Source organism: Schistocerca gregaria, chromosome 8 (genome assembly GCF_023897955.1).
Source record: "Schistocerca gregaria isolate iqSchGreg1 chromosome 8, iqSchGreg1.2, whole genome shotgun sequence".
NCBI classification, from domain to species: Eukaryota; Metazoa; Arthropoda; class Insecta; order Orthoptera; family Acrididae; genus Schistocerca; species Schistocerca gregaria.
The window spans coordinates 123082471-123100893 of record NC_064927.1 but is presented as its reverse complement, the minus strand read 5'-3'; the positions used below and the strand labels follow the sequence as shown (position 1 = coordinate 123100893).

General features: G+C 42.1%; 1 protein-coding gene across 1 annotated transcript; it reads right to left on the bottom strand.

Moving 5' to 3' along the window:
• Positions 1-3253: 3253 nt before the first annotated feature.
• LOC126284724 (fatty acid-binding protein-like) lies at positions 3254-17436 on the bottom strand. The gene is made up of 3 exons (XM_049983859.1): positions 17102-17436; positions 9634-9908; positions 3254-3552 (listed from the first exon to the last, which is right to left on the bottom strand). The coding sequence occupies exons 1-3, from the start codon at positions 17178-17180 to the stop codon at positions 3502-3504; spliced, it is 405 nt and encodes a 134-aa protein (XP_049839816.1). The 5' UTR covers positions 17181-17436; the 3' UTR covers positions 3254-3501.
• Positions 17437-18423: the final 987 nt, after the last annotated feature.

Genomic DNA, 18423 nt, shown 5'->3' with positions numbered 1-18423 from the left:
TATAACCAGTGATTAAAATTAGATTAACAATAAAGTTTGAGCGTGATACACTTTCGTCTTATGAACTTCGGACGCTAATCACTTGAGCACCACGAACTCTACCGTCCAGCACCGATTCACTGATACATAAGCCACATAACAGACGTGTAAAACTTCTCTTCCAATTTTCTTGGAATGTCAGACTAGCGCACACTACTACATGCACTTTATGTGTTTTCAATGGCCTGCAAAAGGCGTACAAAATTTGAAGTAAATCTGTGATCCCAACATTGTGGCCTCCCCTTGTTAGTGCTACATGTGCGAAGCTGGGGTGGGTGGCTAGTTAAAGCAGCCGTGTTATATACCAGCTGTGCTGCAACCTCTGCACAGCGTTTTACATTGATATGACACCCAACAAGCTCTCAACTAGGAAGAACGACCACTGTCAAACTGGTGCCAAAAACACAGTCGACCACCCAGTGGCAGAATATGCAGCTGGGCACAACTTACGAGATTTTAATGGCTGCTTCACAACCTATGCCATCTGGAATCTGGATACTCCCCCTACCCCCCCCCCCCCCCCCATACCAACAGCTCTCCTGAGCTGCGGAGATGGGAGCTATCCTTACAGCACATCCTTCACTCCTGTAATCTCCCTGCCCTAAACCAGAGGTAACCCTCTGTCTCCCCAGTAGTAGCGTGTGTGTGTATATGTGTGTGGTGTGTGTGTGTGTGTGTGTGTGTGTGTGTGTGTGTGTATGAACCCCCATCTCCTACCCCAGTATCCCTGCCCCGTTTGTCAGCTAGTTGCGTGCTGCCGTCTCACGCCCTAGTCTATGAAATCACATGTCCAGCTGTCTACCATCTGCCCCCTCTACCTGCACCCCTAGCTGGTTCACAGATGGCTCCCCACTCCTCCACGAGCCGCTAGACGCTTTCCCCCAACACTGTCCGTGCCTCACGCCTCTCTCTCTATCCCTCACCCCACCCCACCCGTAAACCATTACACCACTGCAGGAAAGAGTTGGCAGCTGACTGACCACGGTGTACGGAGACATCTATGTGCATGCGAGTGTGTGTGTGTGTGTGTGTGTGTGTGTGTGTGTATTTTTTTTAAAGGAAGTTCATTGAGAAAGCTAGAAAAGCTCTGTACCTTTCGTTTGTGTACTTATCGATGACCCTGTGTTTCTGCTTCTCGGTGAGTCGACTTCTTTGTTCCTACACTCCTGGCGATTAAAATTTCTACGCCACGAAGATGACGTGCCACAAACGCGAAATTTAACCGATAGAAAGAAGATGCTGTGATATGCAAATGATTAGCTTTTCAGAGCATTCACACAAGGTTGGCACCGGTGGCGACACCTACAACGTGCTGACATGAGGAAAGTTTCCAACCTATTTCTCCTACATAAACAGCAGTTGATCGGCGTTGCCTGGTGAAACGTTGTTGTGATGATTCGTGTATGGACGAGAAATGTGTACCATCACGTTTCTGACTTTGATAAAGGCCAGATTGTAGCCTATCGCGATTGCGGTTTATCGTATCGCGACATTGCTGCTGGCGTTTGTCGAGATCCAATGACTGTTAGCATAATGTGGAATCGGTGGGTTCAGGAGGTTAATACGGAACGCAGTGCTTGATCCCAACGGCCTCGTATCACTAGCAGTCGAGATGACAGGCATCTTATCCGCATGGCGGTAACGGATCGTGCAGCCACGTCTCCATCACCTAGTCAACAGATGGGGGCGTTTGCAAGACAACCATCTGCACGAACAGTTCGACGACGTTTGCAGCAACATGGACTATCAGCTCGGAGACCATGGCTGCGGTTACCCCTGATGCTCCATCACAGACAGGAATGACTGCGATGGTGTACTCAACGACGAACCTGGGTGTAAGAATGGCAAAACGTCGGATGAATCCAGGTTCTGTTTACAGCACCATGATGGTCGCATCCGTGTTTGGCGACATCGCAGTGAACGCACCTCGGAAGCATGTATTCGTCATCGCCATATTGGCGTATCACCTGACGTGATGGTATAGGGTGCCATTGGATACATATCTCGGTCACCTCTTGTTCGCATTGACGGCACTTTGAACAGTGGACGTTACATTTCAGATGTGTTACGGCTTTACCCTTTATTCGATCCCTGCGAACGCACGACCACATGTTGCAGGTCATATACGGGTCTTTCTGGATACAGAAAATGTTCGACTGCTGCCCTGGCCAGCACATTCTCCAAATCTCTCACCAATTGAAAACGTCTGGTCAATGTTGGCCGAGCAAATGGCTCGTCACAATACGCCAGTCACTACTCTTGATGAACTGTGGTATCGTGTTGAAGCTTCATGGGCAGCTGTACCTGTACACGCTATCCAAGCTCTGTTTGACTCTATGCCCAGGCGTATCAAGGCCGGTATTACGGCCAGCGGTGGTTGTTCTGGGCACTGATTTCTCAGGATCTATGCACAGAAATTGCGTGAAAATGTGATCACATGTCAGTTCTAGTTTAATATATTTTTCCAATGAATACTCATTAATCATCTGCATTTCGTCTTGGTGTAGCAATTTTAATGGTCAGTAGTGTAAATAATTCGTAATTCTGAACCAGAGCTTTCCAAACAGAATAAATTGTAAGTATGCTGTTTAGGTTTTATATTGGCAACGCCACGTAGCACACTGTATGAAAATCACTGGCTGTGCTGTGCGCAGTCTGTGACTGGGTGGCATTGTTGTAATATTCGCTATTGTAGTGTTGGGCAGTTGACTGTTAAAGCGCGTAGCGTTGCGCAGTTGGAGGTGAGCCGCCAGCTGTGGTGGATGTGGGAAGAGAAATGGCGGAGTTTTGAGAGCGGATGATCTGGACGTGTGTCCATCAGAGACAGTACATTTGTAAGACTGGATGTCATGAACTGCTGTATATATATGACTTTTGAACACTATTAAGGTAAATACATTGTTTGTTCTCTATCAAAATCTTTCATTTGACCACTATGCCTATAAGTAGTTAGTGCCTTCAGTAGTTTGAATCTTTTATTTAGCTGGCAGTAGTGGGTCTCGCTGTATTGCAGTAGTTGGAGTAACGAAGATTTCTGTGAGGTAAGTGATTTGTGAAAGGTATAGGTTAATGTTAGTCAGGGCCATTCTTTTGTAGGGATTATTGAAAGTCAGATTGCGTTGCGCTAAAAATATTGTGTCAGTTTAAGCACAGTGATGTATAATTGTTCAAAGGGGACGTTTCAAAATGAATGTAATACCATTACACACATATAAACATTTATTTGCGTTAAATCTGAAACAGCATTTGGTTCACATCTTACCACATTTCGAATGGGCAAGACTTGAAGCAATGACACTCAAATCACATATACATAATATGAACATAACAAAACGACTAGATACCAGATGCCATGCAGCCAGTTTCTGGTGTGTCTAGGAAGACTGTTCATCTCTGAACAGCAGAAGACAGCATTTCAAGGAGTACAAATTTGGAGCTTTTCAGGAGACGAGTCCTCGTACCTTACACTGATTTGTAGACTTTGGTGCAGATAATGTCATCTACTTGCATTGTCTGAAATAAAACGGAAATAGTTATCATACTGAGTTTAAGGATACTGTGTCATTATGTCCATATTTCCAAGATACAGTGCCCCTTGATAATAAAATAAGAGAAATCAGAGCTCGCACGGAAAGATACTTTTTTTTCATAGAATAATATATAGAATTATTGTGAAGATGGTTCGATGAGCCCTCTGAAAGACACTGAAGTATCTTTTTAGATAAACATGCAGATTAATTGAGAACGAAATCTTCCGCGATAGCACTGATATGTAAAACGTCGGTCTTCTTGCCGAGTGAATTCGGGATAAAACCTCGAGCTTTCGACAATAGCCTCCATCATCATCGTCAGGAGCAATTGACAGCAACAGTGAAGACACTCAGTTGGTCCTGAGAATGACGATGGGGACTATCGTCGAAAGCTCGAGATTTTATCCCAAATTCACGAGGCAAGAAGACCGAGAATATTCCACTTATGCACATGAATTGCCGTTATTTATTATTTATTCGTTCGGCATATACAAAGGCAATAATTTTTACATTAATTACTATATGCTTATACAACTATGGTAACAATACTCTTTACCGGTGCTCTTATAATACTATACAACATTACAAATACTCTCGAGCGACTTTAAGGCCGAGTCACTGCGTCTGTATATGTCTTTCAAAACACTATCATACCCGTACACTTCACACACGGGTAAATTGTCCGTTGTTAGGATTTCAGCACACTCACATTCAGAGCTGTCTGACAGGCCCAATTTCCTCATTAGTTGCTTGCATCTGCCGACACCTGTTCTTAGGCGGTTCAAAGTTGTCCACAGTTTTCTTGGGAAGTGGAGTCCTTCAGTCTTCTTGTTGGGGTCGTCCACCAAATTATAGTTCTTGTGTGCACTTGCAACCCATAGTTCTTTCCAGGTTGTATTTTAGTCGAAGCGTTGAAGCTCTTCCCCGATTTTCCATAAATCTGTCCTGGATTTAAGCCTGTTTGTAGCTGTTCGATAATCGTAAATAGGGAGGTCCGGGTTGTCTGGGATTTTTTTTGTATATTCTTAGGGCCAGTTGTGATCGCCTGATTCAGGCGGCTCTATGTTGGCTAAGACAGGGAGACAGGTACAGGGTGTGGTCCCTAGTGTTTCTGAGATTATTCGCATTGTTTCCCTCGGCTGGGCGTCTACTTTAGCTATGTGTGCTCATCCAGACAGGTGAGCAGTGCTCAGCTTCGCTGTAGACAAGAACTAGTGCTGATGTTCTCAAAGTCCTCTCCCCACATCCCCATCTCGTTCCAGCTAGTTTCGAAAAGATAGTATTGCGGGATTTCAGTTATTGTTTTGTGTCTTCTAGGATTGCTTTGTATGTTAGAGGGCGATCTAGTTCCACACCCAAGTATTTAGGTTTATGTCTGATCTGCTGTCCATTCATAGAATGCTGCCAATTCATGAATTGCTGTAACCTGGTGGTGCAGCATTTTGCTACACCACCTGTCTAGGTACCACAGCATGGTTGTGTGATCAATGAATAATGAACTTACTGTGACGTGGGACGCAACGATAAGCGGTGTATGTGATACCTGGGGCAGCCACTCAACAATAAGACTTCCCTGGCACGTATAAATACTACCCTTCCAGCCAGGCTCGGGATGGAATCAACGTCCACTGTAGTGTGGGCTTGCGCTGTGTGGTTGCATCGGTCACCCAATATCCTCGTGGGCCTGCCTTTTTGCACCTCTAGCCACAACACTCATAGACCGACAGTCGAATTGCAGCCTTCACAGCCTCCGAGCCACACGGTATCTGCCAGTTCCAGACACCACCAGCCAGATGCACTTCTTGAGTTCATACCCGGATGCCTCTGACCTCACACGCCAGGGCTGTCCAGCTAGCATCGCCTATAGTATAGTGCGATAACCAATCTCACCCGCATCTGAATTAGCATAGCTAGCCACCTGGGATAGTAAGCATTTCAAGGTAGCTTCGGCACTGTGTTGAGCTGGAAATTTTTGGAAATTTGTGATAAGTTCCTATGGGACCAAACTGCTGAGGTCATCGGTCCGTAGGCTTACACACTACTTAATCTAACTTAAACTAACTTACGCTAAGGACAACACACACACCTGTGCCCGAGTGAGGACTCGAACCTCTAACGGGGTCAGCTGCGGAGACCGTGGCAAGGCGCCCGAAACCGCGTGGCTACCCCGCGCGGCAAGTTAAGCTGGACATGGTGGCCACTGGCCAAGTCTTTGCCTGCAGCGTGCACCGTGATCCGTGTAAACGACGCATATCCGGAGTCAATCACCTGATTTTCGCAAGATTCTTCTGTAATAAACTATTGGAAAATAAAGTTTCCAACTGTGTTCAAACCGGTTGTGACTCATCCTGCCTCCCTACCTTGACCAGAGAACTATGTCGTCAGAACAGTATATTTTTTTTCGGGATAATATCACCATCATCGTGTGGTAAGCACCGGTGTTTTTAATTGAACATACAGTGCTTACAGACATGCAGCTCAACACATTACTCATGGCCAGCCGGGGTGGCATAGCGGTTCTAGGCACTACCGTCTGCAACCGCGTGACCGCTACGGTCGCAGGTTCGAATCCTGCCTCGGGCATGGATGTTTGTGATAGGTTTAAGTAGTTCTAAGTTCTAGGGGACTGATGACCTCGGACGTTAAGTCCCATAGTGCTCAGAACCATTTTAACCATTAATTTGATCATTGCTCATTACTTGTACTACCCAATGTATTGATTTTCGGCTATTAATTCCTTTATAGCGTATCATTTCCTGCCTGTGCCTATGCGTTCTTTCTCTTTGTTATGCTGGACACCATGTGTGATTTCTTGTATCCACAAGATGGGGGCTTTCGTTGCATCTTGGAGATGATGACTCGGCCTCTCTCTAGACTTCCTGAATGAGTTTTTGTCCAAGGTTTCTAGGCCGGCTTAAGGGCTTGTGATTTTCCACGGCGGCAGGTGTTTTCCAATATCTGTTGGGAAATTTTTTTTTGAAAGTTTTGACGCGAAGCAGCTCCTTACAGAAAGCGCTATTAGCGGGAGCAGGAAATAACCAGTGGAAGTAACTCAGTTCTGTTTTTGAGACTGAAAGGAGAAGGAAAGGAAAACCCTGCCATTCTGGCCACAGACAGGCCAGTTTAGCCAGACCGTCTACCGTGTTATCCATCAGCTAACGGCACCACTTGGGTGTGATATGGAGTACCATGTGATCAGCTCGCAGTTCTCCCGGCCGTTTTCGGGTAACAGATCTGCAGCCGCTACTGCTCGGTCAAGTAACTCCACAGTAGGCATCAAGGGGCTGAGTGAACCGCATTCCGGTTCTCCCACCAAGGCAAAGTCCCTGGCAGAAGTTGGAATGGAACTCAAGACATCCACAGGACAGCTATCCACACTGACGACTCGACTACGAAGGCCGACGAAGCTAAAAGGCCTAACTGTTACATAATTTCGTGAAGCAGTTTTGGAGCCCACGAAATCTGTCAGCAGCCCTTTGGGGCGGAGGTGGCAAGTCAAGAGCCCTGCGACTTCAGGCGTTTAACTGGAGTGGTGAGTTAGTGATCCTTCGCAGTCCACGAAGCTACTTTTCAAATACGGAAAGATACAAGAATCGGATTCGCGTTTCCGCGTGCGGTCGTGGAATTCTGCGTAGTCCTTTACCAGTCTTCTAGTCATGTGTTGTGTTTTAGTGAGCCTGAAAATGCTCGATATGAACAGGCGTCTTCTATCAGAGTGTGGAGCCATTAACTAGTCACAACTAGTGTTTACTGAGAGAAGCGGAATTGGCGAGTTTTAATTGAAACAAATAAATACCAATTGTTTCTGTGGAATTTTGACTCCACTCTTCGGTGTCTTTTGACCTGTTGGCCCGTTGAAAGATAAGGCTGTTTTGTTACTGTGGAGATTATCTGGGGAAGTTTGGAGGATCCAGTTGAGGGTGGTGTATGAACCATTAGAAGTGAACATATTCAAGTCCAGTGTTCGTAACTCGGAATTTTACTGATGGCTACACAGCTTTTAATTATTAACTTTGGAGGTTTAACCCTGTCTCGTGGGACAAATAAAGCCTGTTGACCCTTATTTCGACTTATTTAACGGTGTGGCAGTGCAGAGGAAGAATCCAGATACGCCAATACTTGTTTCCAGTTAACTGTGCTGATCACTGCGTCGCGTAATTTGTATCGCACGCGGCCATGAGTCGGACTTTGCGTTATGCCACAGAAGCTCCGAGGGACGGGCAATAGAAACCTTCCGCCTCATCCAGAAACTCAGTTCAGGAGTTTTTACCCAAAAGGTTTAGAGCAACCTTTAGCTAACGAACTATACAGGAAGTCTGGGTGTCAGCGGTGTAAGTGCAGATATATCTTGTGATGACTGAGGACAGTGTATTAAAGAACATTACATCAGTATTTATTTCATTTGCATACTAATAATTATAGCTATTACGAGTTGTATGTTTTTAGGTTGTTTATTACCTCCAAATACCCTTGTCACAAGCAAGCCATTAAAGTTAATTTTCCCCTGGGCAGTAAATTAAGTATTGAAGTGTGGCTGCAAGGAGGTAAAAGGACAGTTTATACTGGCAGGTGTAGTTCATTCCGCCGTGCATTTAGGATCGTGCAGGAAACATTCAAACATCCAGCAGAAAAGTACATGATGTTGTTGGTTGGGAGACTTTTAGATGCAGGGAAAAACAACTTACATACAGAAGTTGCTACATATTAAGATACCAATGATGATTATACCTGTATATTTATCCCTAATACACTGTGTGAGATCATGGAGTAGCAGCGCTAAATCGATGGAAGAGAAAAATCTTCACAATAAATACTTAACTTACCATTTATTATAGCCAGTTAATGTTTCACAATCGAACTTCATTGGTCACGCTCGCTAGATGACCTTAAGGTGTTGGTAATCTACCCAAGGATGGCCAGCTCGCAGCGATAGTGCTGTGCACGTAACATGGCGGGTGGTAGGGCAATGCGCAGTGGCAAGTAGCAATGTACCACGTAACACAGCAGCTAATAACCCTAGTGTCACGCCGGCCGGTGTGGCAAAGCGGTTCTAGGCGCTTCAATCTGGAGCCGCGCGACCGCTACGGTCGCAGGTTCGAATCCTGCCTCATGAATGGATGTGTGTGATGTCTGTAGGTTAGTTAGGTTTAAGTAGTTCTAAGTTCTAGGGGACTCATGACCTCAGATGTTAAGTCCCATAGTGCTCAGAGCCATTTGAACCTAGTGACACGTCTGCCTGTAAGGTGTGCTTTGGGGTGCACATAGAAAATTTGGCGTCGATTTCCATGTCAGTTAAGGTACTGGGCCACGGTAATGTTAATTATGGGCGGGATAAAGTGAAAACGACAAGCATTATTCAAGGAGTAACAGCGAGCCGGCCGCGATGGTCTCGCGGTTCTAGGCGCGCAGTCCGGAACCGTGCGACTGCTACGGTCTAAGGTTCGGGCATGGATGTGTGTGATGTCCTTAGGTTAGTTAGGTTTAAGTAGTTCTAAGTTCTAGGGGACTGATGACCACAGCAGTTGGGTCCCATAGTGCTCAGAGCCATTTGAGCCATTTGAGTAACAGCGATAGTTTTCCGAGCATATAAATTTATCTGTGGAGGGTCAGGAGCAGAATCAGTGCACTATGCGTCCCTGCTCCCTGTTGCCAGTTATCAAGGTAGGCAGCGGCTGGAGCTTGTGCTTTCTGGCAACTGTATAACGTAGGCTGTTTCAACACTGTCTCACGTGACATATGCGCTGCGCCATTCAGCACACTCGCGGGCAGGCACAGCCGTACTTCACACGCATGCACGAACAGCTTGGCCAACCCTGCCCATGGCCGTGAGTCAGGGCAGTACGGTCGCCGTCACATACGCTACAACTTGGCCGCATAACTGCCCACATCTCAGCCTTTTGCCTACCCCTGCCAACTGCAGGGGCAAGTGCCCATCAGTCTGCGGACGGGTGCTCGAGCTGGAACAGCCTACTAGAAAGTATTCTCCATCATTGTCTGCGCATAATGCATACACTTCCGGCTTCTTACTATCAGTATAATATGGCGTCGTATGGAAAGTACTCACTATTGTGACTCGCTCTGGAGTGAAGCGCCTGGTGATGGTGGTGTCCCGGTCACCGCGCTGCAGGTGGAACAGCGTGCTGTCGTCCTGAAGCTGGATGACTGACTTCACCTGGACGCCGTCGTGGCGCTCCTCTGAAAACTCCTCACCCAGCTTGAACTTGAGGACACTCGTCTTGAAGGGAGACACAGAAGTGAATGTGTACGTTTCGCCATCCCGTGTCAACTCCACCACTGGGGTCGCTACCTGTACCATCTTCCGGACCAGGTAACTCGCACCTGTCGAAACATATTTCTTCAAAATATTTCCTATAAATTGTGCTACACAAAGTTTTTTTTATTAAAGATTGGCATCAGGGAAAGCGCTAAAAATATGCTGTGATATGTACTTTTCAAGTCAACCAGTTTCACTCAAGCCACCTTCGCCAAATCACCTATACATTAATAAAAAGTTATTAGAAATATTATATGCCAAAATAATTAGGGCATCAAAAACATAATTACTGTTAGCTGCAGCAAATAAATGAAATAATTAAAAATATAATCTTCATAAAGTCATTAAATTTCGTGGTATACGTGGGTCTTCACAGTGCAGATATGCGAATATCTAACGTCAGTGCGTCTTGCTTATACATGTATGCATTATCTTACCCATTTCTGTGTCAGTCACTAAGTGTACTGCGCTGTTAAACATGTCTCTGTTAAGACAAGTATGATTGACATTGTAGCTTCATTAAAGGCAGATTGTTTTATATATTACGATTTTTTTTCTTTTTTACGAAAGACTAAAATGTCGAAATGATTTTAAAAAGGCTGTCAGTACATGGCACGTTTTTAACATATCATCTGTTTTTAGAATATTTGATGCACAGATTGTTGTAAGTTTTGGCAGTTTTTATTATGAGGTAAAATTACCAAAGTTGTATCTTGTAATACCGTGTAAGATGAACTATTATGTAGACAAAATTTACGTTCACTGCATCCAAACATATAATGTGTGTATGCTTTGATGTACTATTTGGCACCAGATAGTTATACTAGTCTAATTTACCCTTTAGTATGTACATTTTAATGTTTGACCCTCCATGTCGCTTCCTCCGTTTTTCAAATTTCCTTTACTGCGCACAACCAAGGAAACACATATTGTAAGCTACATCTATCTCTCTTATGATGTTACTATCGACTATCTAAATATCTTTCCACATCCTACCCAGTAATCAAAATCACTGCTGTGGCATGAAAACAAGTGTTAGCTGATTAAGTTGTCAGTATATGATATGACTTTCGTCAGACAGTATGATAAACATTGCAACGGACTGTCGATTTGTGTACTTAGTGACTGATGGAAAAATGTATAAAGACAAAGGGTGCAACAATAAATGACAGGTATTCATGTTACATGAATACAATATGTATACATTTGTACACAGTACATTTTATTGCTTTTCTGCATAAAGTAGTTCTATGTTTTTCATATAGTTACTGCACCTAATAATAACTGTATATAAAAATTATATATCTGACAATATTTTGACCTGTAATATTTCTTAGACATTTTCATTAGTATGTAGTATTAGCTGAAGATTTTGGTTTGACTGAGGGTGGTTGTCCATGAAGAAACACACTTTCCCACAGCTTTTGGTGGCTCCTATTTTGTCATTCCTTAAATGTATTTCTCCATTCAGTATGGCCCTTGATACGCATGTAGAAGGTGCATGTCAAAAGAAGTTCAGCGCCCTGTCGACACAAAATTCATAAGGAACATGGTACTAGTTTGGATTCGACAAGGAATGGGGAAAGAACACTCTGTGACCTTCAACAAGGAACCATCCTGAACTTTTCCTAAAGCTAACTGAAACGGATAGGGCTGTTGCTCAGATTCATGGAGATGAATACTACTGTAAGTTCGATTTCCGTTAGTAGCTTTTACTTAAATTTAGCTTTACATTTACTTAAACGACATAATAATTAAAAAACAGAGACGTTAATTAAAAAATACTGAAAAGCAACATCTCTTTTACTTTGGATTACTGGTCATACAAAAATAAATTAAAATGTCATAGAGACATGTGGAATGACTTGTTGTGAAATGAAAGAAGGTAAAGTGCGTCATTAATACTGCTCATTCTGTAGCTACAAAAGAAATTAAATTTTCTGTATGATGTCACACATTTTACACTAACTTTTAGTTTATTGTGACTACTGGAATTTTCACGTAATTAATAATTAAATATAAAAGAATGTTGTTTTTATTAAAGTTGTGTTTCGATATTTGTTAATGAACATCTATATATGTAATTAAATATGGAATTCAAATGAAGGTAAACAAGTTACTATTACCAATATTGGAACCAGCTTAGGATTGTTTTGTGGCTTGACCTTGAAATCATATAAGTATATAGAAAATCTAAGAATGCCACACTGGAAAGTAACCTTGTCAGTGGAAAAACTTGAAAAAAAATCTGTCACCAATATTGACATTAACAACAGAATATCATATATCTTGAACTCAAAGAAAGTATTCCCGTTTATATACCATCTGCCAAAAAGTTCCTGGAGTATAGGGGACAACAGCGCAGTGCCGTAGGTGGCACTTTGAACTAACAAATGTAAACAACTGAGATTCGACTAGTCAGTTGTGAGCAGGCAGTGTTAAGTAGTGGATGTGTGGCAACAGTGCGTCAAAGATGTTCTTTCTCAATTCACATTGGAGCAACGAATTTAACATGTCTAAATCAAGTGCTTCTCCAGAATGTTTCGAAGAAAAGAAAAGTGTGTGTAAAGTTTGTCCTGCACGCCTTCACTCTTTAAAAAAAATAACGACGCATGGATACCTGCCCTGAGTTGATTAAATGGCAAACGGAAACAAGTCTTCTCTGCAAAAAATCATTTTAGCTGACGGCACTTGGTTTATCAATACGAACTTCACCAAACTATAAGGTGCCAAATGGATCAGTGTCAGTTTCCCAACACAGAAGAAGATACGAATGTCTTGCGTGAATTGAAAAACATCCCAAAGAAGAACTTTTCTGACTTTGTCACATGGTTGTATGCACTTTCTGTGCATTGTACGCAAGTGATGGGAGACTATGTAGAATAGATGGGACATTAAAACTATCATCTTAACTTTTATCTATTTTTATTAACCCAGTCTCGAAACTTATTGGAATGAAGGAGTGCCATAAGAATGCCATAACCGGTAAAGGCAGTAACGTCCTGCTGGAAAGCTCCTGATTTGCATAACATGGATTCACTTCTCTAGTTTAGTTTGACTAATTTCGTTTTCTGTTACGCAGGTTAAGAAAATAAAGACATACTTCAACAGGAAGACTCAAATGGTAGTATGTTAAAGGCAAGGAGGGGAAATAAAAGTAAATGCACGGCAAAAACTTACGAAGACACGTAAAAAATGTTGAAAAATGTTGCAATTGGACATGTTATTGAATGACAATATTGAAACGACAAGAATGAGAAAATTCAATTTCTGTTGCATTCTCAATAGCAGTATCTAATAATAAATGATAGTAGATACCGATATCAGTACCCGAAATTTATGTGGCTACCTGTATTAACAAAACATAAATTAATGGGTAATAACCTTTGTTGGTTAAGTTAAACTAGATGTGTAATTGAAACTGGGACAAATCTGCCTTTTCTCCCCAAAGGCTGCTTCAAATGTTCCCCAAAGACCAAGTGAGAGACTCGACTTACCGTTGGCGCCTTCTTATTCCTCTGAAATTTCACCTATGTCTTCCTGTGTGAAAGACACTGACAAGAGACAATCGCAAGCTGGAGCTTTTAAATACTGTACGGTTTGTAAACGGAAGTAGTCCTACCCACGAAACGCAAGTCTCTGGGATCGAAGCTTAGCGAAACATCTACTCATAGATTTAATTCACCATAAATAATCAAAACAGCTTTATGTCATTCCTGCTGGGCTGTGGTTAGGAACATGCGACAGTTTACTACAACAGAAGACAAAATAAAACAATTTTTTATTTCATACCACGATACTTTTACAGGACTTGCACCCTGATCTTCGTGTGACTCAGTGGCTTACATTACATTTTTGTTTGTGGTTAGCCAGGCGTCTATTTTGAGTTTTATTTCAGTACAGTCAAAGTATAATTAGTAGTTGTTAAAGTGATACAACACTGATCCCACGAATTTTAAACAATAATAAAACCACTTACAAAATATTCCAGTAGAAAGAAACCTGCAGGTGGTCATAAATATACATTGTCATCTTTAGATATCACAGAAACACGAGCCAATAACACAAAAGGTCCCGAGATTCTACAGATGAGGAGCTACAGTGCCTTTTAAGTCAAAGAGCATTCATCACTGGCTTACACTGCGAATCAAAGATGCAGGGAGCAAATGTGTAATTGTTTAGATCTATAAAATAATTATATTTACGAATATCATTATTGGAAAAAATAAAAATATGAAAAATAAAACAGTTATAAACTTACTTTCAATATATTTATCCCTCACGCTTCAGATTAATGATTTGGAAATTATTTTGTGATTTAGGCCGCTCAAAGACAGATGATGCAAAAGTTATGGAGCATCGCCTAGCTTGTTTAAGAAGCGCCTAAATAAGTTCACTGCCACTGTCTCATCTTTGTCATTGAGTGTGTTTTGCCCATGCCTTCCGTTATGATTAAATATCTCACGTTCCTCGTAGTGGTTCAGTCTGTGACCATAGTTTAGCGTGTGAAGGTTTTAACTGTGTTGTCAAAAACATGTTCTGTGTCGCAGTGCTACTATCTGGTTTGGAGTGATGTAACCGATGAAACAATTACCAAATCGCCAAAGTAAAAAATAACAAATAAATAAGATGAAATTGGGTTTGTAAGTTTTTCAGTTTTTGTATTTTTATTTATTCCGATAATAATATTCGTGAGCAAAAAGTTTGTAAAGAACTAGAAAGTAATATATTTGTTTTCTGTGTCTTTGATACGCAATGCAAGCAGTAATGAATTCTCTTGGACGTACAAGGTGCTGTATCTCAATGTCTGTACAATCTACGAGCTGATTATGTTACTAGTTCGTGGTTATTGACATCTAAAGATCACAATGCATATTTATGACGAACCTCTGTGTTATTTCTGCTAGAAGATGTTATAAGTAGCTTCATTACTGATTAAAACCTGTAATCCTAGTGTTTTATTACGTTAACGACTGCTGATTACACCTTATTTGTAGCGAAATGAAACTCAAAAGAGGCAGTTGACTCCATCTAGCAAAGAAAAATGTAATGCAATCCACTAACCATCAGAAGACGAGACTTAAAGCCGTCGAAAAGCATCATGGGATAAAATAAAAAGTGGCACAAATAATTATTTTAATTTAGCGTTTATCATCAACGAGGACACACGGTGGCAAGAGTACAACTGCCCTTAAAATGGTATGGCGCAGAATAATGTGTTAATATCTCAAATATGAATTTTGTTTTAACAGGTTAACACTCGGTTTCCAGAAACATAATTTTGTTTATGGCACGTCTACCAACCTAATCTTCGTCACTTCGCTAGACTCTTACTCCTTCTCTTCCACTCAGAAAAGTAGTTCATCCAATACTCACACACAAATACGAAACGAAATCAGTTCAGGGTGGCTAAATTACAGACCAGTACTAAATGCTTCACGGAAGAGAGTTCAGTCAGATTACAAGTTTTACGTCTGAAATAATCGTGTGACACCTACTGCATCTTACCGATTTCGCTACGTCCCTGATAAGATCCGGCTGAATTCCGATATAGATCTTACGGCTTTAACTAAATAGCACAGAGCATCATCCAGAGGTTGTTTCGGATTAGCTGAACAGCTTATCAAAAGATACAGGCAATGTCTGACAGTATCACAATTGTTTCTATCGTGACGTCAATCATGTGCAGCGGATGTCAGCAGTGTTTTGGTTCAAGTGGGCCACCGTGTCAAAACTTGAGTATCTTGTGAGACTCACGTATTTCCTGTGTAATATTTTAAAGATGTTTCATTAAGAAAAAGTTAAAATTCAAAACCTCTTCCGTTTCACCAGTAACTTAACTAGACATACTGTTGGAGAGCTTCTGGGAGATAAACATAAAGACCCTTTTATACCTGAGCTGTATTGGAATCTGAAACATGATTGAGAAAGGACTGTTCTGATAAAAAACAACAGATGTCACATCTACAAATGCACGAGAGACTCCTGATTCAAGTTTATTTTTAATCTTCGAAAAAATCATGTTAACCCCTTGAGCTGCTGATAAAATTCTTTATTTACACAATCAGTTGGGCAGAGTGACCGCCACAGGTTCTCACATACAAGTATTTACAGCGTCATGCTGGGCGAAGTATAACATTATTAACGTCAGATGATAAAACCATGAATTAGACACTATTGTCGTATTGTAATACAAATTACATCGTCGTCTATAACAACTGCGCACTCTTCCATGTTATAACAGCAGTCGCCATTAACGCTGTAACAATCATCATTTGATGTGGTATGAATCTGTTTAAAGCGCTGACGCCGATTGCACATGTAACATGAGTGAATGTATTGTCTTGCAAAGTTTTAGAAACTGATGATGTACTTTGTATTACAATACGATAACAGTGTCTAATTCATGCTCTTATGCTGTGCGGTTAATTATTTTGCTATGCATTTCTTCGCAAATGATGTGAATAATATTATGTGAGAATCTGATGATGGTTAGTTGACCGAAACTGGTTGTGTAAATAAAAAATTTTAGCGGCGGCTCAAGGCGGTAACACGAAATTTTTCAAATATTGACGAGCTGCAGGGCACGGCCTACTGAAAATTTATTTTTAATTGTCCCAAATGAAGGCAAGATGTCGGCGGACGTTAAGGAAGGTGGGATGAACGCATTCATTACTTAGCATTGCACGGATAAAGACATTTGCTTCGGAAAAAAATATTCACGAACGTCTTTTCAATCTACCTACATAACAATAACCTTCTGAGTTTCGACTTTACGTCACTTTAAAAGGCTCACTGGATTTGTAGAGACGTGGAATTGCGGCGTCCCGGAAACAAGTGTTCAACCTGTAACAGCCGAGAGATATCATTGCCCTACAACGAGCTTGGCGGGCAAGAAACACTATTTTCGCAACGCCGTTTTTCCACGCTTGTTCGATGGTGTGAGCCTTTGAAAATGATGTAAAGTCGAAACGCGTAAGATTGTTGGATAATTAAAAGTGTAGTCAAAACATAAGAAAAGTTACCAGGAGTGCATCCAAATGGCCACATCATCTCACAGCATTTTCGTGTAAACTGCAACCATCTACATCATTTATTGTATTCCAGACTTTTGATTGCAGATACGGTCTTCCGAAAAAAAAAAAAAAAAGATTGCTATGCTAAAGGCGTTTCCGTAGCGGACGCAATCACGTGGTCGCTGTGATTTTCAGCGCTGTTATACAGTGTATACAGCTGCACTAGAGGTACGCAGACTCACCGAAAGCCTTGAGGAACTCATCGAAGTTTTCGGTCTTCTCGAGTTTGTATTTGCGACCCAGACACTGCTCCAGAGGCATGGCGGTGGGGCGCTGGACTGAACAAAGAAGCACAACGGACACAAGCAAAAGCGCCACTTCCGACTGCTGGCCACCTTACATTAGTCGTTTGAGTGGAGGCGGCGGTTTAAGCACTCCATCGAGCAGACACGAGTGCACAACTGGTCGGCGAGCTCAGCGTAACGCCAGCTTCAAATTTTCCCTCGTTTATCAGCACGCAGGCCCTCATCAATTGTCCTATGCGTCCTACTCATCCTTTGCCCGAAGCGTGAGAAACAATGTCGTAATTGTGTACGGGGTAAGCCACATGGAAGAGGCTGATAACGTATCTTCTGAAGCTGAAGATAGCGGCTGTTGAGTGTATTTGTGAGCGGCCACAAACTCTCATCTAGCGGCGAAGTGTGCCTTACATTCGGCAACACTGTTCAACAGCTAGCGTCGTACAGGAAGCAAGAAACAGGATCTAACAAACTGTGACAAACGTCCAAGCAAGATTCCTCACACGTAGAAGTTTAAAATGTATTATATAGACATGGGTCTGGAAAAGCCATTTGCAAGTTAGAGCTCATTTTCAGCTTCTCTTGACAATCACTTTGCTCATGGGAAGCACACAGAAACAGAACGTACCACTATTAAGTGAAACGTTGTGTTACACGAAATTTTCAAATTATCCTTCGGAAGTAGGCTGTTTAGGTCTTTATATTGGTAACGCCACGTAGCGTTCTGTATGAAAATCACTGGCTGTGCTGTGTGCAGTCTGTAGCTGGTTGGCATTGTTGAAATATTCTCTATTGTAGTGGGCAGTTGGATGTGAACAGCGCATAGTGTTGCGCAGTTTTAGGTGAACCGTCAGCAGTGGTGGATGTGGGGAGAGAGATGGCAGAATTTTAAGAGCGGACGATCTGGACGTGTGTCCGCCAGAAAGAGTAAATTTGTAATACTGGATATCATGAACTGATATATTCATTATGACTTTTGAACACTATTAAGGTAAATACATTGTTTGTTCTCTATCAAAATCTTTCATTTGCTAACTGTGCCTATTAGTAGTTAGTGTCTGCACTAGTTTGAATCTTTTATTTAGCTGGCAGCAGTGGCGCTCGCTGTATTGCAGTAGTACGAATAACGAAGATTTCTGCGAGGTAAGTGATTTGTGAAAGGTATAGGTTAATGTTAGTCAAGGCCATTCTTTTGTAAGGATCACTAAAAATATTGTGTGTCAGTTTAAGCATAGTCATTTACAATTTTTCTACGGGGACGTTTC

Excerpts from the sequence above, each read along its gene's own strand:
- LOC126284724 (XM_049983859.1), bottom strand. The coding sequence starts at position 17,180 with ATGCCTCTGGAGCAGTGTCTGGGTCGCAAATACAAACTCGAGAAGACC. Across the intron at positions 9,909-17,101 it reads TGAGTTCCTCAAGGCTTTCG|GTGCGAGTTACCTGGTCCGG; the intron begins GTGAGTCTGCGT and ends ATGTTTCGACAG. Across the intron at positions 3,553-9,633 it reads CTCCAGAGCGAGTCACAATA|ACAATGCAAGTAGATGACAT; the intron begins GTGAGTACTTTC and ends GTTTTATTTCAG.